Source organism: Aulostomus chinensis, chromosome 11 (genome assembly GCF_037954235.1).
Source record: "Aulostomus chinensis isolate RoL2024-O1b breed Wild chromosome 11, RoL_Achi_v1.0, whole genome shotgun sequence".
NCBI classification, from domain to species: Eukaryota; Metazoa; Chordata; class Actinopteri; order Syngnathiformes; family Aulostomidae; genus Aulostomus; species Aulostomus chinensis.
In genome coordinates this window covers 6,103,130-6,131,065 of record NC_141330.1, presented here as the reverse complement: position 1 = coordinate 6,131,065, position 27,936 = coordinate 6,103,130, and the positions used below count along the sequence as shown (strand labels likewise).

The 27,936-nt window shown below is 43.3% G+C and overlaps 1 protein-coding gene across 1 annotated transcript; it reads left to right on the top strand.

Annotated features, from left to right (window-relative positions):
- The first annotated feature begins 9,138 nt into the window (after window positions 1-9,138).
- Window positions 9,139-27,722, top strand: fam110d (family with sequence similarity 110 member D). Its single transcript, XM_086217112.1, has 2 exons — window positions 9,139-9,314; window positions 24,107-27,722. The coding sequence occupies exon 2, from the start codon at window positions 24,816-24,818 to the stop codon at window positions 26,172-26,174; it is 1,359 nt and encodes a 452-aa protein (XP_086073238.1). The 5' UTR covers window positions 9,139-9,314; window positions 24,107-24,815; the 3' UTR covers window positions 26,175-27,722.
- The last annotated feature ends 214 nt before the right edge of the window (window positions 27,723-27,936 follow it).

Sequence of the window (27,936 nt, the reverse complement as noted above, 5' to 3'; positions counted from 1 at the left end):
CCTGAGGTTATCCATAGCTGGAGCCAGACTACGTGTCTGCCAATTTGGCCCCACTCACTCCTCGCCCCGCCATGCTCACACTGTGGGTCAGTCTTCTCTATGCACCCCCCCAGGGAAGCTTGGACTGGTCCACAGACTGCTGATTAGGGGGTACTAAAGCTGCTAAAGCTCCTGTAGATCAAAGAGCAGAGGATGCAGAACAACTCAATCCACAGGACCAGACTAATCAAAGTTAAATTCAGGATAAACCCCCAGGTTTCACTGTGGGCCAATGGCTACAGACAGTGTGATTTTCATTAAGGCTGATGGCACTAGGAAAATCCATCCTCTCTAAAACTTCATAGGGTTAAAAGCTAGGACCACCTCTGTGACTTTCAGCCGTGAAACATGGGCGATCACATGCTGCCAGGATCAGGGGAATCATTTGCCAAAGAGCCCAATCAAAGTTTTGCAAGCAGGGTGAGCTCTTGCATGGTTGCACACAGCGACAGCAAGAGCCCCGCTGGGACACATCATGAAAAGCTTCTCTCTCATGTTTGAACTGAACAAGTTAACATGAAACAGTTGTGTGGATGGGATGGGGACACATCATTCTGGTGACAGGGAAAATGTTCCCCTTGTGCCACATATTCTCTCAGTGTAATAAACATCATAAAAAGCTGTAGATTTGAATGGTGTGTTTGATAAATGGCTGCCATTAAATTAAGAGTATTCTATCTTCACACTTGGCTTTGACCCATGATTTGTTGTCGCATGACCATGTGGGCACTGGTTGAAAAGATCCTGGCACAAATGCTGGTTAGCTGTTACTCTCCTTGTCAAAAATTCAACAAGCGCTTTGGCACTTGGGTGTGAAACCTTTGGCCTGGCAGCAAGCTGCTGCACTGCGTCCCATTCACTGGAACACCATTTGGTGAACACATGGCCTTTCAAAGCAGTTGCAAGCCCTCATTAATTAAAATCTGAACTGAAGTATACCACACATTTCAAAGTATATCATAAAACTGTCTTGCTGTCTTCAAATTAGTCAACATACAATTTCTGCATCATATTTTTAAATTCTCCCAGTGCTCATTAAGCTCATATTTGCCAGGTAAATTCTTGCCTTTTAGTCTGTAGCCCTGGAAACCTAAGCATGCTAAGCTAAATGCTTCCAGTTAGCACTCAGCTGACTCGATTGCAGATAAATCATAATTTTACAGTTCCTCCATACTTTCCATATGTTATCAGACCAAGTGGATCAAATTCTGAATAATTAACCAGTTTACAACCAAAAATGTACAAACAGAGTCGGCCACATGATTCACTATACCTTTAAATTCAGGTCATGAAAGATCTGGAACAAACACCAGATGAGCAAACGTCACCATGGTTCACATCCCAACAAGGTGTGTCCACTTAGTCTCATGTTTTGGAACAAGCTGAGTGTTGACAAGCACCTGTTTATCCTCAACCGACCACCCCGCTTTTCAAAAAGCCTCGCCACTTCATAGGGTGAATGTGAACCTGTACGTGTCCCCACAGGCTGGATTCCCTACGAGCTAAAACGCCTGCACCTCCTGTTTAGGGACACTCACAAAGGAAAGCTGGACTTCCACACCTGAGGGTACAATAGAGCCTGTCACATGGCCACTTAACCTGCTCAACACCTCCGCCACAAGGCTGGTGATGAGATTTCTGTCTTCTCAGGCGCTGAGGATAAATCAGACAGAACTACCGGTGCATAGAGACAACAGCTTCATTCAAGTGACTTCATCCGAGGGTGAACTACAACAGGAAAAGATGTCAGGGCATTGTTTGGTGCAATGTTCAGCTTGTAGGATATAGATTGAGTCTGCAATCCATCTCCTCCATGTTACGCTACAGCTTGATGTAGCTCATTAGTGCTCACAGGAGCAATTCATCACCAGGCAACCAGAATACATGTGGAAACCATTTTGATTTCACCTGGTCCCTCTGCTGTAGGGGTACAGTTAAGGTTGGAAGTGGATTTTTAGGATGTGGAACCCACCGTAATCTTACTAATTGGTAATGTAAATCAGCTAATGTAGAACAGGACCACATTTATAGGTTTGAGCTCTTGAGGGGAAGGCTTTGCAGACAGAGGTGATTAGCTTGACTCGAGAGCAGCATCGACTCTGTGCCAGCTGGTTGACAGATTCCTGCACGGGCAGGCAGATTGGCAGCTCCGCCATTGTGAAGATCTTTGAAGTTTGTTTTGTTTCCAGTCGGCTGTCTGACTGTCCAGATTCATCCTCTGTACTACTGCCTATTTTCAAATGGTTCCCAAAGGTAAGAACGGCAAGATCAACCTCACACACTTTCGGAGATAATCCTTTAAAGTTCTGAGCTATTTTGGCTGTTTTGATTTCGCCTTTATACTGGATGAAATGTTAAAATATTACATCTTTTTTCAGCATATCATCAACACAACCTGCAAATATTGTTTGACTCAAGTATCAAGCCTGAGTAATACTCAAAACAGATGGATATGCAGACAGTGTTTGAAATCGCACTACCTTCTGGTGTCTGCTGTGCTCAGCATCCACTGGATGAGGTATTGGGTGCAGGAGCCCTACAGATGTAAGAATATATAAATCATAATGATGATAATGTTGATAATGATGATGATAATGCAATCATACAAGCAAGACCAGGAGGGAGTTTGTATTTAGATTCGGAGAGGAAAACTTTTCACATAACTTTTGTTTTTTAATTTTCCCTTGACTGTGTGCTGTTTGGTAAAACACCACAATGGGACAAAAGCATGCTCAGAACACCTCGCCTTCGACTGATAGCTTGAAGCATGTACATGGATTATCGAGGTATGTGAGGCTTTTAGTCAAACTAATATGGATTTTGGAAGTCAATTTTTCACTTTCCAACATCGTGTAAATGTACTGATTGACCAGAGACTAATTCACAACTTTCAAATGTTTGTTTTATGGTGAGCCTGAACTTGTTAACTTGCGGTGTTTATTGGCTGAGTGACCGCTGTTACTCCAGCATGGTTGTCATGATGCCATGTCCTTGTTTGGTGAGGCCTGTCTGGTATTGTTTCCCCACAGGAAAGTTGCTCAGTGAAAAGCCATGAGTCTCTTTGCCAAGTGGAAATACCAAGAGAATGTCTGGCTTTGTGATGCGATATCTCCTTTTCTCTGTACTCAAACAAATATTGATCTTTACTATTAGGAAGTGTTTCACTGGCTGCATTCCTGCCATCCTCATTGTCCAGTTTCTATTCCCGACATATCATGACGTTCTTCCTCAGCAAACAGTAAATCTGAGCTGTCCAGGGACACTTCAGCACACGGCTCTGGTCCACAGTCCAGGATTTGGCTACAGTCTAGAGGTCTCTCTGTAGCGGCATGTTGGAACTTTAACAAAAGGCTTCAAGTTCACCCAAACAACTGTGGCAGGAGGGTCATCATTTCTGACATGTTTAAGACTCTACAAACATTTTTTTTTTGTTTTTCTCTCCTTCCTCTTCCCTAAACAAGACTAAAACTAAACAATGCATGCTCTTTCTCCTCCAGATGTATACTCCAAACAAAAGGTGTCGTAACTAGCAGGAGCATTGCAGATAGGGGTTAAAGGTCGGCACAGGGGGCAAAATAAACACAGCAGGACGCAGCCATGTGCGTGTCCTCAGGTCAGGTCTGGGCCTACAAAGCCCGAAGTTGGGCAGAGATGAAGTGAAGGCGGCGATCAAAGAAACAAGTCCATGCGTCACTCATGCTCCCTCAAAATACATGTGTGTGAAGACTTGGAGCACATGAGGAATTTGGAGTGAATAGCATCAAAAATACCAGATCTGACTGTTAATATACATTCATAGACAAATCATTAGCTTTCAACGGTGTTTTAAACAATAAGGGTGCATTTGCTGTTCAGAGCCAACACAACATGTGTTGACACAAAGTTTGTTTTCTATAGAAATTGGAAACACATTTCATACTAGCGGCTCAAGGCTATAGGGACGGTATTGTCAGTGGGTGGGGTGTAGTCTATACATGCAGGATGTCAGAGTCTTTTATTGTGGAAACCCACCCTGATACTGTCTTCTCATTGACTCCTGTGCAACATAAACAGGTCAACTAGCCCAGATTTGATTAAGCATTACTGGCCAACTGTTGAGTCACATACGACATTGACAATGTACGAAAATGTTGAGGACGTGGTGGGGTTACGGTGAGTTTCAGTCTTACAGTAAAATTGTGTTCTGAGGCTTCATTTCTGGAACTATTCCTATTTTAAACAAACAAGCTCATCAAGTTAACAGGCCTGAGGTGCCTTATTCTTGAGATGAAGACAAAGTGCTACCACTTCAATGGGTACCTCGATTACCTCTGTGGCTCAAATAGCCACCACATGGTCCACAAGGCCATCATCAGCCACATAGATGCTAGCAAATGGTCCAAGATGGGCCGGAGCAGGAAGCTGGTCGTGGTAGAGCTTCCCCTCTTTGAAGGGTCATTTTTTCTCAAGCTGGTGTGTGTGTGTGTGTGTGTGTGTGTGTGTGTGTGTGTGTGTGTGTGTGTGTGTGTGTGTGTGTGCTGCACTTCTATGGTTTTGAGGATCATTTTGAGATTAGAGAGAGAAAATTATTGTAGAAGTACATTTGAAGTGGTGCTTTAGAAGGTAAATGGTAATTCTAGTCAAATTAAATGCACATAAACAAAGTCAAAAGGTCACAAAAGGTCACATGAGTATTCAACTGTATGGTTATAATATACATTTGGCGATCAGTGAACTGTGCCGCGATTTAAGATCTAAATCAAGGAAAAATGTAAATAACGTAATTTCTGATGCCTGACTTTTGAAGGTATCTAGTTTCCTCCATTCAGATATTGAGGCACATAAGATGCATGAATGCGCCCTCTGTTTTTTAATTTTTTTTTAGCTCCAGAAACCTAATTCAAAACTGGTTTGTGGCAGTTTGGGTATTTGAATAAGAGGATGTGGAAATGGGACTTAAATGGAAACAGCTCTTCCCAAAAATCCCTTAAAAATTGAGAGAGTGTTTACTTGACTTTTGTAAATTTCTGTAAGTGCTCAACAAACTGGGAGATATTGTAGGATTTCACCAAATGTTTCAGAAAACTGCCTTCGAGTGAAATTTAAAAAAACAAACAAAATTTGAGTAATTGCTACCTCAAGGAGTCTGTGGGTTTTTTTTGTTTGTCTGGCCGGCTGTTACCAAGATTACACAAGACTGATGGGTCTGATTTACACAAAGCTTGGTAGAAGAGTCAAGCACAGGGAGAGGAAGAACATCTACAGCTTTGGAGCAGATCTGACTTGACTTGAATGTTCAGAGTGGGTTACATCCCATCCTGGTTGGGACAAGACCTTAAACTGTCTGCCAGGATGTTGGCAAATGTGTCGCCTTTTACACAAAAGCAAAAAAAGGGAATGTTTTTAACACTCTATTTCCCACATTTATGACTCCACAAACAAAAAAATTGTCTATGTCAGACTCTCCTCTCTCTTCTGATGTAGATTGAGGATGGTAGCATTTATAGTCTGGATGTAATATGACAGAGGTCAAGAGGTCAAGAGGTAATATATCCACAAATATCGCATGCACTCTGGTGAAGGTCTGCACCCTCTGACTGCATTTCTAGCTTTTAAATGTCTCAGTATTGCTTTGTTTTGTTTTTCTTTATATTTTTGCCTTCACCCTCATTTTCCTCCCCAACTCGCCACTGCTCAGAAACCCTGCAAAGCCGTCCACGTTGTTGCTCCGCCCCACTGCTCCGACCACCACGATCTTCCTTGGTTGTATGAGGAGCTGCATCTTTTCAGGCAATTTCTCCAAGGCAAGCATTGCCCCAACTGATCAGAGGAGGCGAATTGTGTCTGTTAGGAAGCCCAACCAAGCTGGAGGCCACACTGGGAACCCAACCAGTGGCCCCCATGTTGATAGGCATCAAAACCATCCATACAAATATGCGTGTCGTGTTTTACTTCAATCTCCTGTCAGCATAGGTTTTGCTTCTGCTGTCTTTATATCAGTTTCATTCAGTATTCTGTCTGTGAACAACCAGCAACAGCCACTCTGATCCCTCAAGGCTGAAACACTACAGATCCTTTTCTGTATGGGACCCCAGCATCTCTGCCGACCTCTCAGTACGTGATTTTTTTTACAGCTTTCAGAGGATTATCACCCGTGTTAACAGGGTCTTAGACAGATGACTGGCACCAGGAACTACGCTTGGAATTAGCCACCTGCTACAGGAGAGCTCTCCAAACCACATCGCGCTAGAATCTCGATGTGGGAAGTGTCTTCCTGAGGGCAAAGATGGCATAAAACAAGGTTGAGGTCACCCGCCACCGTGCACGCAGTCTCCAGCAGGAAGTGTGGCTTCCTTGAGTTGGAATTGTGGGGGCAAAGGTCAGCGAATGGGATCAGCAGATCGTGTTCCTGCACACAGATGTTGCAGAGGATAGTCCTGCATGGCTCCAGTCTGGAGCTGCCCCAAATGTAGCGTGACTGCCTGCTTAATCTCAGTTATGGAGGAGCTACTATTCAGAGAAATAGCTTCCATTCGTCTTCAGTTCACTTGATTGTTTAACCTACATTCATTTGAGGGTTTCCTGAGCACGCCTGCTGTTTTCAAGCTTCATATTTATACTTTTCTTCCATAAAAAAAAAAAAAAAACACTTTCCCCGCGACACAAAGTAGTGCTAGGAGAGGCATGTGTGATGTGTTGACCGTGTGTGGTGAGCACGCGGCTTTATACGGCTCTGTTTAGGAGCCTGTTTATATTCCCGGTAAAATATTTCTAATGCCTCTCTGTGCACTGCTCTTCCTCACTTGCTTGTCTGCCCTGTCAAGAGTGATGAGCTTGAGAATGAGAAACAGGTGTGTGTGAAATGTGTGGATCACTCCTTTATCTCACTCTTTCTCCCCCCTTCCTGACCTTTCTGGGCTGCACGTGTTGAGTTGTATTTCAAGAGAGAAGAGCAGAGAGAAAAAAACTGGAGGAAAAATGTCAGTCAAGGATGCGGAAGGACAGCACAGTGTTACTTCATCAGCGATCCTTAATACTAATCAACAAACTAGTTTCACCCAAACAGGGAGCAATAAGCGGAGGACAACCCAAAAATCTCATTAACAAAGATGGAGCAGCCACCTCTTTTCTGGCGTTATTTTAATTTGACGGCATCTCACGGGACTTTAACGACATCAAAGTCTACATCACACCTTAAGCTCCTCAAATCAAGTGCGATTATTTGTAATTGTGAAGCCATTTTAGTCAAAAGTCCACTAAGATAATGTGTGAATTGCACTGTTACAATCAATCAATCAACAACCAAAAAAACAATACAGTCTGTCAATCAATGACCGGTTTATCACAAGAAAAGTACTTTGAAACTACTCAGTGGACAAGGTGATCGCTTTAACACATCGATTCTAAAAGAGAAGGAATTTACTAATACAAGTGAGGTAATATGTCAGTTGGATTATCATTTGATGATTTTTAGATGTTGCGCACTGTTTACCCTTAGGATGAGTTTTGACAACCATCCTGTCTTTTACCTTCAGCCACCACTTTGACTTATCCAGGAAAATATCCTCACTCATGTTGACTCCAGCTGTCACCGAATTCTTATGCATTTTTACTTTTTGGTATCTGAAAATTAGGGATATGATGTTAAAATATCCATCCAACCATCCTTATTTTACTGCTTATCCTATGAAGGATCATGGGGGTGGAGCCTATCCCAGCAGCCTTCAGGCGAGAGGCGGGGCTCATCCTAGACAGGTCACCAGTCAATGGCAGGGCCAACACACACAGACAGACAACCATTCACACTCACATTCACACCTACAGTCAATTTAGAGTATCAATCAGCCTCATCCTCTCTTGATGTCTTTGGACTGTGGGAGGAAGCTGGAGTACCAGAGAGAACCCACACAGGAACAGGGACAACATGCAGACTACACACAGAAAGACCCTGTGATGGAGCCGGGGCTTGAAACCAGAAACTTCTTGCTGTGAGGCGGCCGTGCTGACCACTGCACCACCGTGCTGCCTTGTTAAAATATTTTTCTATTAAAAAAACAAATATGAAAATTGATATATTTATTCGATTATGGTCTATAAAGTTATCTTACCTTGTTACATTATTGTACAACTTCACGCGATCCCTCAAGAATATTCAAAGCTCCCTCCAAGAATGTTCCAATCATCACGTTTCATTCAGTTGAATGCAGCTCCAACATTCTAAAATATAGTTGTTCAGTGAAATGTTGTTGTTGTTTTGTTCTGATTTTTTTTGTGTAACATCCTTTTCAAGCGCTCACAAATTCAGCTCACAATGGCATTTTTTCCCCCCTACTGAATTAATTCTTTGTGGCTCCAGACGGGCTAGAAAGGTGAGGAGGAGTCTGAGGGAGTTCCTTCAACTGAATGCTCCAGCTGGTCACACTCAGCTGCTTGCTTGTCCAGTCACACCAAACCAGAAGTGTTGCAGTTAGTTTGGCTTGAGCTCAAATCAAAGTGTTCCTGGATTACTGAATTTGCAGCTGGGTAAAGAAAGAGAGCATTATACTGGATGATGCACTTCAGAGTTTGTAAACTGACGATTTTGGGCAGTTTTGCTGTTGTTTTGTTGCCGTTGGCCATCGGCTGTTTTTAGCTTCACGCTAAATTCGAGTAACTGCCTTTCTCTGCATTTTGGATTCATAAAGAAGTAATGCAGGGTGGAAAATAAATTTCGAGTGAGGTTGACATTGTGAGGGCACTTGAAAGGCAAAAAAAAAAGTGTTTTGGGTGGAGTATCGCTTTTAATGGGTTTTTTTAATTTTCCAAACTGTTGTTGTGTTCAGCCTTTAAGGCCACCATAGGCTTTCCCCTGTAACTGAATTTTAAAATTAAGTTCTTTGATGATACTGTCTAGAAGCCATTTGTAGATTAAACCAATGAATCATGTTGCGATACTGCAAGTGACACAATTTATGAAGTTTTATGATATTACAGTAGTAGTCCGTCCCCCCAGCACCCAACCCAGCCCCCCAACCCCCATCGCTCCTCTCTGCTCCCCCCTCCCTCCCTCCGGGCTACACAGGAGTCAGTTTACACGGGCAGACGGCCTCATACCTGCCCACCCCCCGCCGCCGTGGGGAGTTCGGGACTCCCTCCTCATGTTGCTGCTGCCATGCTGCGCTCCGTCACTGTGCCAGCAGTCCGCGCAGAGCGCAGAGCGCAGCGCCACGCTGAAGCAGACCGCCTGTCACAGAGAGGATCTCCACACCTTTTGAGGGTTGAAGAAACCGAAGCAGCGGATAAAGCGACTGAACAAGGTGAGCAGCTGATGATCTGAATCACTCAATTATTAGACGATGTGCGAGTTGATTTCTGGCATTTCTCCCGAGAAGTTTTTCTTTTTTTCCGGATACCGATCAGGTAGGATTGATTCTGCCGATCAGTGATCCTGCGCGATAGTTTTCTACTTCTCGTTCCTCATGAATCTCCCTGTGGATGCACTTTACTCCGTGAAAGGCTTTAGTACTTATTAGAAGAGTGGCATGGATAAGCACAATTCGTGGATGTGCGTGATTGGGGAGTTGTCTGCTGTTTGGATGATGACCTCTTTAGATGGCCGGATGAATAAATGTTGCAGTTGTATCTGTCTGAGGAACTAAGTAATGGCATATGACGTTTATTGTTATTATTATTGTTATTATTTTTTAATAATAATACTATCACGTTATTGTTGTAATTGCATGAGTCCTAATTTACATAGGTTTACCCGAGGGACCAGAGCGCATGCACGACCTTGTAAACATTTACTACCAGATTACAATAGTTTGTCTTCTTCTAGTGCTGGCGGAAATCTTTATGGTGTGTTTACGTGTGTCGCTGGCTGATCCATAAACAACACAGCGGTCTTTAGGGTCAACCCGAAACAGTTTGTGAGAAATTGTCAAAGACAACTATTCGTCGTCTGACATGTAAACCTACGTGAGGACTCTCTGCTTGAACTCCAGTCACTGCTTATAGCTGCGTGGAGGAAGAGAGGTGACTGACCCCTGGGTTGTGATGAGAACCTCCACAGCCGACCTGAGGCGGCAGGTCTATCCCATCTTAACTCTGCTCCACACTAAATGTTTGCATCTGGAGGAGATCAGGGGAGCGAGGTGCTGGCTTCCAGCCATCTAATCAGCAAGGAAAAGTTTTGTAATCAAAAATTTAGCAGAGCCATCTAATCAATTCTTTTGTGCCAAATATATGTTGTTGTCTAGCAGGTGTGCAAATAACTGAAGGGTTAACTGAGAACTTTAAAGTCAGGGAATCTGGAGGTCTGTTTTTTTTTTCTTTTTAATTCACCCTCTGTTAAAGTCAAGATAGTCTCTTCCAAGGAGACAATCCTGTGCCCTCAGGGTCAGCTCCACCTTGACCTCCAAGCTCCTCCCCCTAACCTGCATCCAGAGTTAGTTTGATCAGTGTGAGGTCAGGGACATAAACAACTTCGCAGCCAGACTAAACAATCTCGCCTGTCCCCTAAACACAATCACTGAGATTGAGTGTGCTTGTGAGCAGAGGCGATTTAATTCAGGGCGTTGGATGCAAATTGTGCTGATCTCACAGAAATTCTATAAAATGGCCACGAACTTTACATGCCAGTGTAACGTTTTCACATTGAGTGGAGGCATCTCGGAAACTTTGCCAATGGAAATGAGGGTCACTTGTTGTGATGCACACAACGAATTCCCTGCTTTACACTGGTGTGACATAAACTCAACAGCGTCAACATTTTAAATGAGCTGCTCCGGCTCTTCCTGTGATACAGACGCTGATTTGATGCCGTTACAGCTGCCGGCTGAGAGGTGAAACAATGTCCTGCTCCGCTCCTCTTAGCGTACTTTTATACGGACGTAAGAGTAATGTAACACTCCAGCGGCTGTGTAAAGGGGGCTGTTGCTTCTGTTGCGCCCCAGGTAATACGGTGCTAAGAGGTTGGGGTCATATCACATATTTCTGTCAGGTCAGGTCCTGCTGACGATGATCTGAAGTTGTTTCAGACATGTTTCAGAGTTTTGTACACACTGACTCATGAGTTGGAGCTTTAATGTTGGCTTAAAAGATAATTGTTTTCCATGGGGTTTGGGTTGTAATCAAGGCTCTTGTAAAAATAAAGAAGGTTACGTGAGATGCATACGTCATTAAGAGTTAGGGTGTATGTTTAGGCTCATCTCCTCCCTCCTTTCCTGTATCCAACTTTTGCTGAATTGCTCGACTTGGCTTGCATCCCTGCCTGAAAACTACAGTGAGTCATAGATCATGAACAGCTACTACATAGCCAGTATCCTTCCTTGATTTAGGTCTCACCAACCTACCTGCAAAATTACAGTGTGGGTCCCATTTTTCTCCCCTGATTCATGCGGCAGTGTGCTAATTTTCCAGCTGTAATGTAACTGCATCTTGTATTTGATGCTGATCCCTGAGGAGCCGACGAGAATACTTCCTCCTGTTACAGAGCGCAGAGCCCTGCGGCACAGAGCTGCTCCTCTCTGTCTGGGGTGTTGACAGGAGCCCTGACATCATTTACATGACTAAATGAAATGTAATTTATGTCTTTGCCTGCCACTTGACTTATAGCACCAGCAGTGATATTAATAATGGCGGCACAGATGTGCTTACATGCAGAATCACGTTGCCTTTTTTACTCACATTCAGTGCATTTACATGATGTCAGCAAATAACTTTTTATTGTGCTTGTGAAACTATTCTTACAAAATACACTTAACAAATATTTACATGCTTCATTTCTTAAGTCAGTTGTATTAGATTGCAGAACACACACACTTGCAGTGTTTTGAGGTACATCAGACTGCCTTGATGCGTTCAGACTAGTTTAGATGTTGGAAGAAAAATGGCGCATGATGCTGATGCAGCTGTTTCTACAGTCACAGTACCTGCATCTGTGGCGTAGGCATCAAATCTGACGTTTGTTGGATGCCCTATGGGGGCGTCGATTGGCATTTTAGATGCTATCTCTCATATCCAACTGAAATCTTTTTGAAGTCGGACTAAAATACTTTGATAATGCCATTGAGGATTGTTTTAGTCTGGCATGTAGACACTTCAGGCACTCTTAAACCGGCGTAGGCCTTCTGTGCTTGTTCTATAGGTCCCACTACGGCATTTAATCCAACAGTCAAGGGAGGCATCATGGGTGCAAGAGTGGAAACAACACATTTCAAGGACAGCAAATGTATCATAAGGTGCAAAAATAAAGTTGTCCAGTTTACTTGAATTCTGTTTAAATGTGTAGGGATGTGACCTGCTACGTATGTTCTTTGATATGTGATCCAAAAATTAAATGTTAGAAACTCCTGACTGCAGCCGACAGTAAGGGATAGACCACCACCTATCATTCCACAAGTGAACATAGTCGATTTTTCCCCGGAACTTCTATACGGGGTCTTTGACAGTAGTGCAAATAAATGGCCTAACTGAGCTGAAATTAAAAGCTTGATTGCAACTGTGCATGTTAACCCATTATCAAAGCAGTCTAAACATACAGTTTATCATCAAACTTGTCATAATCTCACACATTTCAAAGGGTTAAAAACTATCATGAGGTATGATCATTTACCAAAATCTTTCCCGTCGTTTCGCAAGTGCATTATCAGTTTTGTTTATGCCGCGTCACCGTGAGCCCGCAAGATATTTAATGGTTTTCGTTCACAATTGCCAAGTCATGTGTTTTTCATCGTTTAACGTTCAGTTGTGCCGCCTTGAAACCATCACTTTTTAAAAAAGGACGTTTGTGCTGTTGAAGCCTACTTTTGCCGCATCTTTGCAGGCCCCAGAGTTATGGCGGGAAGCTCAAGTTTCTAATTAGAGGGGAAATGTACCCTGCTAATGACATCATCTTGCCCCTGGCACTGCGTCGAAGGAGTTTTGGTGTGTTACTGAACAGCAGCTGGTTTTAGACATTTGATGTTCTAAACAGTGTGACACTTCAAACACAAACTGTCAGGCTTATAATTTAGCTTTACTGGTCCTCGTTGCCTTGTTTGGGCCATTGTGCTGTTGGACTCTGGGAACTTCCTGGTCGGCCATTTGCAGGAAGAACTGTTTGAAAGAGAGGAAGAACAAGTCACAGCATCAGTGTAACAGCCAACACCAAGTAATAACTACTCTTACAAAGGGCTGTTGGCTAGAACGAGATGCTAAACCACCATCTATGTACTAAGCTGGTAGTTCATCTGCTTTGTAAACACAAGTGTGTGTCACTGAAGTGATAATTTGATGAGCAAAGACATATTTTTAGCCCACATTAGTTGGTTGAAGCAAAACCCTCACTCGTGCTAAAAGATTTACAATGCTGAACTCTCAAGAAACATCTTTGAATAGCTTTTAGCTCACTTGCAGAAATCAAAATTTGCACCAAATGTTTGCATCTAACTTTGGAACCGCAAATGATATGATCCTTGTCATAATCAGTCTTGACAGTTTCTGAGCTCTGAAGTCAATTTCCACTCTTACATCACACCAATCTCTACGGGCCCATAACTCAATTCATAATTTATTGTGGGCAATGAAATCATGAAATACGATCTGACAGACCTCCATCTCCTGACGGTCCCCCGTGTGTGGGTGACAGCTGTGAGAGCCCTTCTCCTTGCTGCTCTCACATCCTCGTAATTGTTCACAGTCCAACCGGGCGCCTCTGTAGCTCTGCCACATCCGATCACACTCACGGCGTGCCGCGCTGCGTCCGTTCAACCGTGAGGAAGATGACACAGGCTTGGACATTCCCCCTCAAAAGCAGGAGACGATGCAGCTCCACAAAGTCTCCCGGCTGCTCCAGATGTTCTCTGATTCTGACAGCAGCAAGGGCGAGGAGGAGGCGAAGAGGGACAAACGAAGGGGTCTCTTTTTGTGGCACTTGGGGGCCTGTTTGTTGGGAAGCAGGTCGGTCTTTGGTAATGAGAAAAGACAGCTGGCAGGTTCAGCAGAGGTTAACAGCTAAGCATACATGGCAGCGAGGAAAAACAGAGGAGCCAGGCTAAGGGGCTTTGGGTGATTCTTTCCTTGTAGTCAGACAGTTTGGTGAGAATGTAGGTTTGTTTGAGGTTTTCTTTTGGGAAAGTTGAGGAAAATAATCAATGTTGGATTTTGATTTGCTGCCTCTTGCCTCTGAAAATTCACCAACAAGCCCCAAGAGCCTTTTTTCTCAGCAGATCAGGCTCCTTTTATGAGTGATTTTCTGCCAATAATTTGTCCTTACGTTCTCACTTATTTCAAGTGGGAAGGAATGATTTTGCAGTTTAGCCTGAATCTGAGGAGAGTTGGCAGATTGAGTGTCTGCACGGACTGTCAATCAAATCTAACCAAACCACAACCACACAGTCATGATGAACAGATCAGTTGAATATTTGACAGCTCAAAAGTTAATAAATAATGAGTCAGGATGTGTTTTCATTCAGCGTGAGTCAACCATGCATATTGATTTCTATACAGAATAACTAAAGATTTCAGTAGAAAGTTTTTTAACATGTTATAATGAGTTTGTTCCATGAATAATCAAGCCCACCTGACCCCGTTATTTTCCTACATTTTTTTTTTGTGGCTTTGTAACTTGATAAGTACCGCAGAAGGTTTGTGGCTCCCTTGAAAAATCAAACAAATGTCATTTCCACTCAAGATGGCACTTAAAAAACTAAAATCCTGTTTTCCTTTGGTACATTTAGTTTTCTCTAACTCAGTCTGGCCATCAGTATCATGGAATTGATTATATTTTCAATAGCAAAATTGCCCCAATATGATGTCTGTAACATAAAGTAATAGAATAATTAAACAGAAGTGTTATTTAAAATCTATTTAGATCATCTACCTAATCTCTCTCTCTCTCTCTATATATATGTGTGTGTGTCTGTGTGTGTGTGTGTGTATATATATATATATATATATATATATATATATATATACAAACAAAAGCCTATTCCGAAGGGGGTCATGTGAGAACTAATTGGTAGACTTTATCAGTGGAGCGATCCAGGAAGTGACCTAGTGGAACATTTTAATTCATCAGTACTTGATGAACTCGGACAAACTGATCCAACAGGGCTCAGCTGTGCGGATCGAGAATCAATAATGGCACATTTAAAGTGTTGGAGAGTGTATAGTTGCCCAGCGGGGGGTTTAGATGGGGTTTGGCATTAGAGCCCCAGATGACCCAGTGTTTGGGGACGCAGCACAGCTGGAGCAGCTCTAAGCCACAGCCAACCCCAAACACTCTTGTCGCAAATCCTCACAACTTGGTGCTAACCTTTTACTGCTAACACCGTCGACGCCTGTTTAGAATTCTGCAAACGTGTGAATATCCTTTAAGCGTCCTGGTGTGTTTGTGTGGCTGGGAGGTGAGATGATACAGAGTTTACATGACTTTTCTGTCTGTTTTGCATGTATTAGATCTCTTCTGGTATGAACCCCCCCGCAGTCCAAGTCTTTCAGATAACCTCCCTCTGCTCCAGGCCTCCACAACATACTCAGTGAAGATATCTGGAGCTCAGTTGCAGGTATACAGGTGTATCAGTCAGTACGAATTACCATATTTTGACATTTTAGCGACACTAACAGCCCCTATCCATGGAAGAACCTTTTTCATCGAGTCAAGGCCGACTCATGCCCAGTAGGGTGAAAAATGTGCCGATCTTGGTGAAATAAAACATCTGGCCGGCTGCCAGACAGAGCTGTCTTTCAGAGCATTCACGCCAGCTGAGAGCTTAATGAGGGTTCACAGTGTGAGAACAGCCCTTCATAATTTAAGACTCTGGGAGATTGAGGGATGCAGCCAGATTTATGCCTCTGTGCCATACTGTATAAACAGCCTCGGGGCAGGCCTTTTTTGGGGGGATTCTGTGTTACCCAGAGTTGCAGAGTGCATTCCCAGTCCAGGAGGATTGGGTTGGACACACACAGTAGGTCACCGTGGTTTGCTCTGCTGGTCGCACAAGCCCGGTCGGCATGTGGAGGGAGTGTAATTTACAAAACAACACTGTCCAGCGCTGGCACGCCAGTTGGACAAACCCAACTCTCTCCAACTCTCACACAACCTTAGCTTGTGTTCCTCTTAACTCACGGATACACGCAAGCATAAAGACAAAGCACACTACACTGGTCATGATTCCATCAAGGCATTTTGGAGGACCACATCAGAAAAGGTTGGTGGAAACGGCAAAAATCACCAAAACCCCTCCATAATTTCAATATAAACCTTTTTGTGCTTGCTTAAGGCAGTGTTTGCGTTTTTATTCAAAAGGCAGAGATGGAAACCTCTTTTTTCAAGTAAGCACTCATGTAGTGGCTTCTTCTAATGCTTTTTCCTGTTTTACTCTCATGTTGTGCATTGCACAGTTGTTGTGCCGATTTAGAGAGGGTCGTAGACGACTACGTACTTCCTCTGTTGTATGTAAAGTTCCTTCAGGGGGATGTAGCACATGGGAGGAACATGCTATTCCCATCCAGTTCCAGGGGGGAGCCCTGAACAGCCACCCAGGCCGACCAGGAGAGACATACAGATATGCCTAAGGTTGCAGAAACCACCATTTTCTGATGGAAATTTCTATTGCATCGCCTTGAATATTTGATTCAAAGAAGCTGATAGAAACGCACCAAATCTGTTTCCTTTTTTGCAACATTTCTAAAGGTCACTGAGAATTCACACGTTCAAGTCGTCTCCCGCGAGTCTCCTCCGTCTTTCCTGCCTGCATAACTATTTGACAGCCTGATGGCACGTGAGGCTTTGAGTATTCTGAAACAGTCTTATGAGAGGATCCAGGTAAACGTCATCTCCTTGTTAGTGTTTCAGTTCACCCGTCAATAGTTCACTCATCAGCAGTGAGGTATTTCAGAGCAGGATTAACATTCCTGCTCCGGGAGGCTGGTTCAGACGTCTCCCTGGCACATAGTGGATTATTAGGTTTCCTGCCACAGTGCACCTGGTTGATTGTCTTTAATTTCTAATTTGAAACCGGACAATTGATTCTGAGATGCTTTTACTTTCCTTTTTGATATAAGAAGTGTTGCTGTAAAGTGACTCATAAACTTTATAGGTCAGAGCTGTTAAGTTATCAAAAGTAAAACCTCTCTTCCTGTGCTGAGTGAGGAGAAAAGGGAACCATCGATAAGTTAAGAATAACGTGAACATGTTATCTCAAGAGACTTTATCTGTATTTGCTCTGGGTGTTACAGTGTTGATAAAGACCTGACTGAGTACTCGCCAGTTACAGGACAACCTAACCCTGCACTGAAGCAGGTTTACATAGACCAATAATATGACTGCTGACTTCCCTCTGGCCTGTATTTTTCCTAAGGTGTGTGAGTTGTTAGCATACAGTTTAGTGCAACTAATGACTGAAGATGCACAGCCTCATAACTCTGGAGTTTTTCTCCAGAATCTCACCTTAAATCTGCGATGTTGCTACCTTGGTAGGCTAAATTTCAAATGTTTTCTTGCTGGATATCCAAAATAAGAGAGTTTGGAACTCTCGCTGGAAGGTGTATCACAAACAGTTTGACCTCTCTTAGTATGTTGTGAATACCTAACTATTGCTTACTCTGAGTATGACCCAATATGTGCTGTCAGAAATAGCTGTTAAACTGCAGTATCCTATTAGAGGTATTGTTTTAATCTCGTCAGCATAATCACTGAAGTCTGTGTGAGGTTGTTTCTTAGTCTCAACATTTGGAAATTTTCCACGGGGTAATGTAGGTAAAAATCAGTTCATAAATGAAAGCGCTAGTGCTGTAGCTGATCAGGATCCAGATGGCCAATAAGACGGCTAATAACCAGGTTTATATTCTCTTTTCTTCCAAAAGCCAGACTTGTCTTAATTTTAACAGTAGAATTAGCCAAAGTCACTTAAATAAGAAGCTAATATGATCTGAAAAATGAATGAGTTGTTGCCAGCACATACACGGTGCAGATGTGTGCTGACTTTAACGTCTCTCTCTTCGCCGCTACGTGGTCTTCCACATCCACCCACCGCACTCCTGAGTGGCTGACAGGCTACAGATCTTATCTTCGTCATCTCGCAGTCTGCGCTGGCTCGTGGCTCCAGCACTCAGCTGTCCCTGCGATGATTTGCTTTGAATAACAAAAGAGCAGCAGTGGCGAGTAAAGAGCCCATCTTGTCCCATTTTGCTGTTTGGAAGGAGGTGTATTTAAATTGGGGGGGGTGTCTGAAGTCATCCCAGGCGTCCCACTGCTGCTCCACATTTATGTAGAGAAAGCCCTAGGTAGCCTCTGATCGTAGATCAAGCAGCTAATGGGGCTCAAGATGTCACAATGGTGTTAGGATTTACAATTGGTGACCTGGCTTTGTCTTTTTTTGGGGGGGGGGCTCCATCTCTTACATTTTATTGTCACCGTGTTTGTCCTGTTCCCTCCCTGACTAATGAGGCAGAGAATCCAGATCAAGTCGCATGTGGACCTGGAAGAGGACCATTGTTGTGACTCATTAATAATGTAAAGAAAGGCCGGTGTGTCTCTTTGTTTGCATGATAGAAAAAAAGACAACTGTCTTTTTTTGTGCTTTTGACCAAAACAGAATTCAAGCCTGGAGTGTTGGTTAATGACCAAACAGGACCAGCATATAAATCCTGGCTCATTAGTGGACACGTGGAGGCTTTATATGCACGCTGTGTACAGATGCTGCCACATCCCTGAATGAGCTCTAGTTAACGTTTGAACATCCAGATATTTTAGTCCATCAGCGACAATCATCAGTCTGTGTCAGGTGTTAATAGCAGTGCCAGGTGTTCGTATAAAGAAAGTGAGAAATGTGAGATGAAAGAGAGGAAAGACTCTCGAGGTGACCAGCAGATGCCTCTCATCCCCCAAGATTAATTTGACAGGTAAGCGTGCTGAATTCGTTCCCAAGAGCTTCAAAGGTGGTCCCTCTGAATTTATTAACTTCTTATCTTGTGTTTACTTCACTGAATACATAATTCACTGTGGAACTTCCTTTAACCTTGCAAGCCAAGGCCAGCTGGTTTTTCTTTTGGATACGCCTAGCAAACCTTGATGAAGCTGTTTTCCTCCATGAGCGCTCCTGAAGCAGGATAATACTTCCTGGATTTTTTTTTGGGGGGGGGGGGGGTGTTTTCCTTCATTCTGGGGCACCGCTTTCACATCAGAAAAACAAGCAGAGAGCTGCATGCTTTCACAATCAAATATGTCGAGATGTGTTGGATGCTGAACATGACCCGCTAGAAGTTCTCATGGGGTCATTTGTAAGCAACACATAGGAACGCTGAGGTTCACAGTCCCTTCCTGTGACAGGTCTGTGTCAGTGCTGTTTGGGCATCTTGATGTAGCATGACATAAAACATCTGGTTCCTCTTTAACTGCATGGGGGCGCCTGGTTAAGCCTCCCCTGCAGGGTGAGCCATCCGCTGCACAGAGACAGATATGGAGGGGGGGGGGGGCAAGAGAGGGCAGACAGACGGACAGACAGTGAGGTTTTATTAAAGAAAAGAGAGATTTGAGGTGTAAGAGAGGGGTCAAGTTAAACATGGGGAAATTGTAATTAAGGGTGTTTTTTGGTGTTTGGTAATCTTTTGATTGTTTGGATGTTGCACCCAAAAAGTGCATTTCGCCTCAAAAATGGGTGTCTTGAGCTCATGAAGATGTTCTTACACTTGTGAATCAATTCTTTACGCCACCAGAATTCAGAAAGCGGGAGCCACACTCATGGAGCCAATGGTGCCAACTACAAACCACAGCAAAAATGTCCAAAGATGTCCATTTACAAACCCTTGAGCACATTGTCTAGTAACCCATGACCTAATAATCCAAGCATATGCTCAGTAAAGACTACCAATTCCCTTCAAAGAGAGATTTTGCTGAGGTACTGTGTGTTGTTTGAAGCTAAAACAAGCTTTTGATGATTGAACGAAGAGGTAAACAGGAAATGGAGCATGGCCAGAGACAGAGACACGGAGTGATCGTGGGTAGATAGACAGGGTGCATACAGGAAGAGAGATGAAGCGGCAAAGGAAATCAGAGGCTGTAGAGGCCACTTTGGCATTTACAGGAGAGGGATGGAGAGAAGGAGGAGAGTGATTGAGCACTGCGTTGGAGGGGAGATGTGTGTGTTGAGGGTGCAGATGAGAGAGGATGGAAAAGGTTTGGAGGTTAATGACGACCTGCAGAGAGAAGAGTGGAGGTTGTATAACAAGAGAGACATTTTCCCGCTATCTCGTGATTTGCACGAGCTCTGCGATCACAGGAGAAGGTGCCGGCTACTAATTTAGCTCATTATGATAAGTGCACCTAATGGTTGCCATTGTTCTTGTTCTTGTCCCTGTGTGTGTGTGTGTGTGTGTGTGCGTGCGTGCGCATGTTCAATCTCTCCCTTTATTATTGTATTTTCACACACTTTTAAACACTTGAACATTAGCAGGTTCTTGTAAAGACAATTCATTGACAACAGCTGGTATTGCGGGTCTTTTTTCACTCCTGTTGTATGAGGTAACAGGGGTGAAATACAACTCTAAAACTCGGTGTCCCTCTCGCACTTGGATGCACCTTAGCATTCAGACATAAACTGACTCTGATGGGTCAGTTGGTATTGGAGTTGCTGTATATATCAAAGGTTGCCACTGCATGTCTCCCTGCTGTTATTGTTAGTGTTTTTACCTCACATCCCTGGTACTTAAAAAGCAAAATAAGGATTAATGACTTTGTTTAGACTCTAATGGAAATAATCCCAATAGCATATGCTTTTGAACTCAAGCGGAAAACAGATTACTCCGGAAGGGAGCTGTTTGATGAATACCTCCACCGCTGCCAGGCACCGTAACACCTATTACCCCACTGTTTTATGCCCAGGCCTTTCTTCTTCCCCGTCCACACCTGTTGCATGTCATTTTTTCCCAGAACTACATCTAAACAGTTTTTCCCGAGCTCTGTCAGTAGGACATCTGGAAAAACTAACCAAAGGCTGTAGCCCCCCCCCCGCGCTGAGCGGATTTATAGCGGTGCCATTTGACAGGCTGAAGGAGGTAGAAGGTTACGTGAAATATAAGGTCACCTTCTAAAGTGTAAGTAGTACTGAAATGAATAGTTGTATTGAACCTAGCCGTGGATTGAAGAACATTTTTGCTTCCTCTTTCATGTTTAAGTTCATGATCTTGAAAAAGTCCAGAAGGCCAAAAAGTCTTTGCTGTTAAAGAATATTGCACGCGGAGACGGAGTGCGCAACACTTATATTTTTCCTTTTTTTTTTAAGTTTAAATCCAGTGACAAACCATTGGTGTGTGTTACTTTCCCATTTTAAAATGGTTTTCTTTCACGTTAACCACTGGTTGAGTTCGTTAACCTCATGTTCACTAAATTAAGTCTTTAGGGGGCAAAAGGAAACATTCAACTCTTCTGCTGTCAAACATGATCAATTTCGCGTGTGCATCTTTCCAAACCTGCCTGTCTACAAGTGTGTTTGATGGAGGTGTTGACACCCATTGCTCAAAGTGAAAAGCTCAATTAGTTATCATAACTTGTTTCTATAATTTACTTCCAATGAACATAATGAGTTATGACATTTCAACTTAACTTCATGAGTTTTTGGGACAGCAACTCAATGTTCAGTTAAATTAATGACCTCCCTGAGTTCAAACAAAGCTTTTCCTGAAGTTGAATTTACTTACAGGATGTTTTTAAGGCAGTAATTGAACTTAAACTTTTAAGTTGAACGACCCTGGTAATTTTTTACCATGCACGGTGCTGCAAAAGCCTTAGTCAGACATTTCATTTGGCCAACATGAGATGCAACATCCATGTCCATTCAGGTGCTTATTGATTTTAAAAAAACAAAACGTATTTAATGAACATCAGGGCAAAGTCTGCTACAGAGGCTGAGTTATATATGTTTTATTTAATCAAGTTTTTCATAAAACACTCAGGTTTAAGGAGTTTTGTTTGTGTGTTTGTTTGTTTGTTTTCACAATAATGCCATAGGTTTTCTTGGTGCTTTCACGTCTAAATGGGATAATTCTCTTTTGCCCAGCCTGTTCCAGTAAGGAATATTGTGTTGGTGAAGCAACGTGTGTGTAAAAGGGACAGCAGCTGGCAGAACAACTTACTCCAGACGCTGTTGTCTTTATAAATCACATCTCCATTATGGAGTAATGTGATTCTACATTTATTCTATGCTGGGGTGGCCTTACACCAGCGTTGTTTGTTCTAGCAAAGCCTCATATTGGTGGGATCCTTTTTTTAGCTGCCTTATGAATCTTTTCCTCCACCTAAGTTCTTCTTCATTTTAAGTGGCTTTGCAGTATTGATGGAATTATTGATTGAGTGTCACTGGGGTATAAAAACATCCCATACATCATATTATTCTTTGATTTAAATCTAACTCATGACCTTTGCTGTCAATCTGTCACTTTGCCTTTTCCTCTCCTGCAAACGCACTGTAAAAACACAAGACGGAAGACGAGAGATTAAGTGTTTGCGTGCGTTTGCCATCGTCAGTGGTGTCATGCAGTTCACCCTAATGAAGAGACATAGATCCTTTTTCCTGTCAAACGAGGCTGTTCATTGTTTTACCTCGAGAAGGAAACGCTAAAATAGCATCCGATCATGCTTGAAGTAGAGTGAACAATGAGCGCAACAATATAACATCTTCCTGCACTGCCCAAAGAGCATTTATCTCTACGGATGGACTTTTTATAAGATTGAAGGGAGGTGAATGAGAAACAGGCCCCATCTGTGCCTTGGGGTATATATATATATAACTCTTTCAAGTGTCAAAAACATATTCGTAATCTCTCCAGTGTTCGCTGGGCTCTCGGCAGACACGTACAGCTTTCTGTGGACATTAATAAGGTGCAGAATACAAGGAAAGCTGCAGCCCAGCTGTACATCTGTCATTTACAGCCAAGCCCCTTATCGCCTCATGCTGACACACATACAGCACATGCATACACAAATACACCCATGAACACATGCGCACGTATATAAAGACATGATAACTGTCGGGAGTGTTCGAGCTATAAATGCTCCTTTTAAAGGCACATGCTGCCCACCACCACCACATGAAACGATTATAGGTATTAAACTTATCTCTCCACAGAACACATCAGAAGAAATATCCCAGCGTCATGCTCTATGTTTGGTTTCAAGTGTCTCCTAACTTTTGTTGTGGCTCATTAATTCTATGAGAACGCTGTTTAACCGAGGCTGTGAAAGAGTTATTACCTCGGAATGACATTAGTCTAGCTTTCAGCAAAGCCATTTATTTAAAGCCTTAAAGACGTTGACTCCTCTTGTTCTGATTCGTCAGCTTAATTGATGTGACAGAAACTTTGGTGGACTTGTAGCACTTCATTGAAAAAATATACAATTTTCTCTCAAAAATAACTACTGTCTTTGTAAACCTACAAAACAATCCAGTCTCTCTCTGCTTACCAGACCTCAGTTGTGCAGATGGTTTGCTGCTTTACTATAATGATAAACACCTTTGTTCCCATACTTGCCGCCCTTTTTCATGTGGCAAACATTAAAATAACTGGTTTAATATTTTGGATGAGTCTGTTCAGGAAATAATCAGCAAGACGTCAGATATTTATAGAACATAGACAGAGGCAGACACATCGTTGTTTGGTCTGGACAACAGATATTATTGCATCCGTATTTCTTTCATCCATCTCTTGGCTTGTCTGGCCAACAAACTGACACCAGACAGAGGCGGAAACAGGAAAAATATTGCCTTCATATGCACTATTACACTGATGTGCTTGTTAACTTTTGTGTGTGATGTCTGTAATAGATCAGACAACACTGCTGTGCATTTTTGTTTGATACTATACAGAAACGCTACCGTCTCAGCAGACTGTGAACTTGTGGACTAGATAGATGTCTAAAAGTAGGTTACATTTACAACATACGGGCAAAATGTCAATTTATCCCTTTACAGGTCAGCTTGCTGCCCGCTGCGGACATGAAACTCCCTCCAGCTCTAAATAAGCACAAACTGAACTTGGCTTTAGGAAACCCTGCCCTGCCTGCCATCTGGTCTTTGCCGCCTGCACTTCCAACTAAAACCACTCTCTTCTCTCCTTTTTGTCTCCCCAGGTCATACAGGTGAGGTGAGGACAAGGACAAGATCTACATCTGCCCATAATTCCATCAACAAACCAAGTGCCTTGGTGCCGGCCACCCTCGGGTCACCTAAACTGCAACTGAGCAATCGAAGTCTTGACCCAGGTCCCACTGAAGGCCTGCAGAAAGCAAATATTTGAAACCATTATATCTAATTTCTCCAGCAGTGGCAGCAGTGTTGTTGGGAGAAAGAAAGAGAAGAAAAAGTGGGGGGGAAGGAAAGAGTAACCCTTTCAAAGTGCACCCTGCCTGCTATTTCTGCTGCACTGTGGGCAGGGAGCGTCTCATTTGGGAGTGCTCTTTACTGACAAAAAAAGGACTTCCCTGTGCCCTGCCTGCTTATCCAAGTGACTGTGTAAATACTGGATAGAGATATCAATTTGTGTAAGCTCCAACACTGCCCAACAAAGAGACTGCAAGCTATCTATAGAAAAGTTAACAGCAAACTTAGAGTCTGTGGTCTCCTGAATTGCTACCCATCGGCAACACTTCAAGGAATATTCAAGAGCTGTGTGAAGAGGAATGAGAGCTGCCACCATATTCAACACTTGAAAAAAAGTTTCAACCTTTCACAAGCGCTGAGAATTTCACAGGACCAAAAACAGCTCTCTGAAGGACACCAGACGCAGTCAGTCAATTGGGGGCTGCAGTTTTGATGTCTTTCCCAGCTCGGTGAATCAACATGAAGCCACTAACCCCGATTGGATCCCCATCCCCTTTGAGGCTCCTCAACAAGGGTCCAGACTACCTGCGCCGGCAGATAGATGGTGGAGGACATGGCCGCTCAATCAGCGCTGTGGAGAGGCTTGAGGCAGACAAAGCTAAGTACGTTAAGAGTCAGCAGGTAATCAACACCAAGCAGGAACCTGTTTTGGTGCCATGTGCTACTCCACCACCGCAGCCCCGGCGACCTATTGCCATCCACGGTAGCTTGACCCCTCAACTTCCCCCCCGCCGTTCGTCCAACACACCTTTCTCTACACTATCTGGCTCCTTTACTTCAAGAGATGAAAATGAAAATGATGACTCAAGAAAGGAGAACCGGCGGACTTCCGTTGATGTTGAGGCCCATAACAGGAGTAATGTCAACAAAGTAGCACCTCCCAGCCCCAGAACACCGGGACTTAACACCTTGGTAGCACCACACAGTGCCCCTGTACTCAGAAGAAGCACAGGCAAACGTATGCTGAGGCCAGACTCGCTAGTCATCTACAGACAGAAAAAAGAGTGCAAGAGTCCCAGTGGTTCAGGCGTGGGAGAAAACAACAACATGGAAATGAAGGGCTACAGTTTTGTCCGCCGCCTCTTCCAGGGCTCCATGAGAGAAAAGAGTAGTGGGGGTGACAGCAGAATCCACAAGATGGTCATTGGTGAAGAGAAAGCACCATCACGGGATGGAGACTCCCGTATGTCATGGACCAACGACAAAGACACTACAGATGGTGGACCAGGGAGCAGGAGGTCGAGCAAAACGGACCAAGATCGAAGCCCAGGGTCTGTTCCAAGCCCTGGGTTAAGCTGTACACTTGAACAGACTAATGATGGATTTATAAAAGGTTCTACTGATGATGCTAATAATGGAGTCACCAATTGTAACCACTCAAATAACCATAATGATGAGAATGACCCATGGAAACGGGCTTCCCCTCCACCATCCAGAAGGAATTTTGGAGAACTTTATCGCTCTAAGTCAGATCTGCGTCTGCGCTGCTCAGTAGCGTTGTCAGAGCAGGAACATTTCTTTGACTTCTGTGGACTGGACATGGACATGATTGACCGTCTGGGTAGAGACAATTTCCTCTCTGGTGCCAGCTCCATAGACACATTGTCACTGGCCCTCCGCAGCGTTGGTGGAGACGGCTGCGGTGGCTCAGAACCGAGCGAGTTCTCCCGCCACTCAGGAGACGGGCTGTTTGAGGAGGAGTTGGCTGAGCAGCTTCCCACTGGTGTGTCAATCATTGAGAGGAATGCTCGTGTCATCAAGTGGCTTTATGGGTGTAAGAACGCTGCACGTGAAGGACCAAAAGAGTCAACGGTTTAATCCAGGGACGAGGAACCTTTGTTCCATGAGAGTCTGCTTGTGTTATATTTTGCCAGTGACATTTGCTGCCGAAATGCACCGCAAACCAAAAATGAAAGCATTTAGATGAATATGTAATTTCAAGAACAATGTGCCATATTGTGTCACTGAGGGATGTGGGTGAGTTGTGTTGCTGCAATCAAAAGCAAAATGGTAAATAGGTCCAGTTTCTCCAGAAAAAGCTTTGAGTAAACATTTTCGAGACTGTTTCTTTTTAAGTACTACAGCAGTTGCTTCCTGTCCAGCTGATATATTGTATTTATAGATCCAGTGGGAGTATAGTGTGGGTACAGATCGACTTTATCGGCAGATTGAACCATTTTTCCAAGCAACATGTTGTGGTGTCTGTGCTTGTGTGTAGCGTCATTGAAGTTATGGGTGCAGAACTGGATTCTGAACTGATCTGAAATCAGCCTCCCCCTTTGCAGGGCACATAACTGTACAAGTGTATGTTTGTCTTGACACAGTGGACAGAGTTTACCGTCTTTGACGCAACACTCTCCCATAATGACTTATTGTGAGTGAAAAACCACTAAGCTATTTTTTTTTCTAAACTGGAAAGCTGTTGTGTGAGCACGAAGTGAACCATGAGTACCTCAAATGGAAATGTCCCAGTTTAGTTAGTGTTTTTCCTTTTTTTTAAACTCCTTAAACGCAGGCGTTGGAACATGCAAGGCACCCCTGTGGGGTTGTTAATGCACTGAACTGGACAGAGATAGAGGACATGGAGGGTCGAGGTATAGAAATACATCTCATATAATGTTAAACACTGAGCTGGAGCACCTGCATGATGGAGGACAGAGCCATGACTGCCTATACGTTTATATTTCATTGTTTCCAATCTGAAGAAGGAGGATCTGTTGGTTCACTGTCCAATAATCACTCTTGAAACAGTCATTGACTACCACAGGTAATGTGCCTGTGTGGCTGCAAAATGAGAAACAAGAAAAGGCTGCCTGTACTAGTCATTCCCATTAAAAACAACAACTTTGAAATATATTTATAAGCATCAAAAATTAAAAACTACAGACTCTCAAGTTGTCAGAGCCCTTTTTGCATGTGATTTAGGATGTCACTTTTACCATCTGGCTATTTACAACAGTTGAACCTCCCCAGCTGGGTCCATGGTCTCGTTCCCCATGCAAACACACACAGGGGAGTCTGAAGCCGCCCTCATTTCTGCGATAACCACAGATCCTACCTCACGTCATCCATCCTTTGGTGATTGTCACTTTATCTCCATGGAAGGTCATTTCTATCGTTTGTCCTCCTGGAGGATGACACTGTAACACAAACTCGGGGTCTGCCGAGGTATGCAGAGGTTGGACTGAGAGACGTTGTATTTGTAAATGTGATAAATTTACACAGTTATTCGCAGCCTCGATAGGTTTTCATGTATTTATCATCAACAGGGTCTGGAACTCCTCGGCTGTGTTTTGTTTTGTTTTTTTTGCTTTGTGTGGTCCCCTTGGAAATCATTTGGTTGCATGTTTACAAAGTTGCTCCATAGTTCCATATATATATATATATATATATATATATATATATATATATGAGAGACTTCCTTTTTAATCCAAAGATGTTTGTGTATCATGTACACAGCAAATAAATACAAATAATTAAAAGAAAACTTCTAGGATGGTCTTTTTTTTGTGTTTGAAATATTATTGGCTTTAAAGCACAAATAACAGTTCAGTTGTTTTATTTATGAGGAATGTTTCGT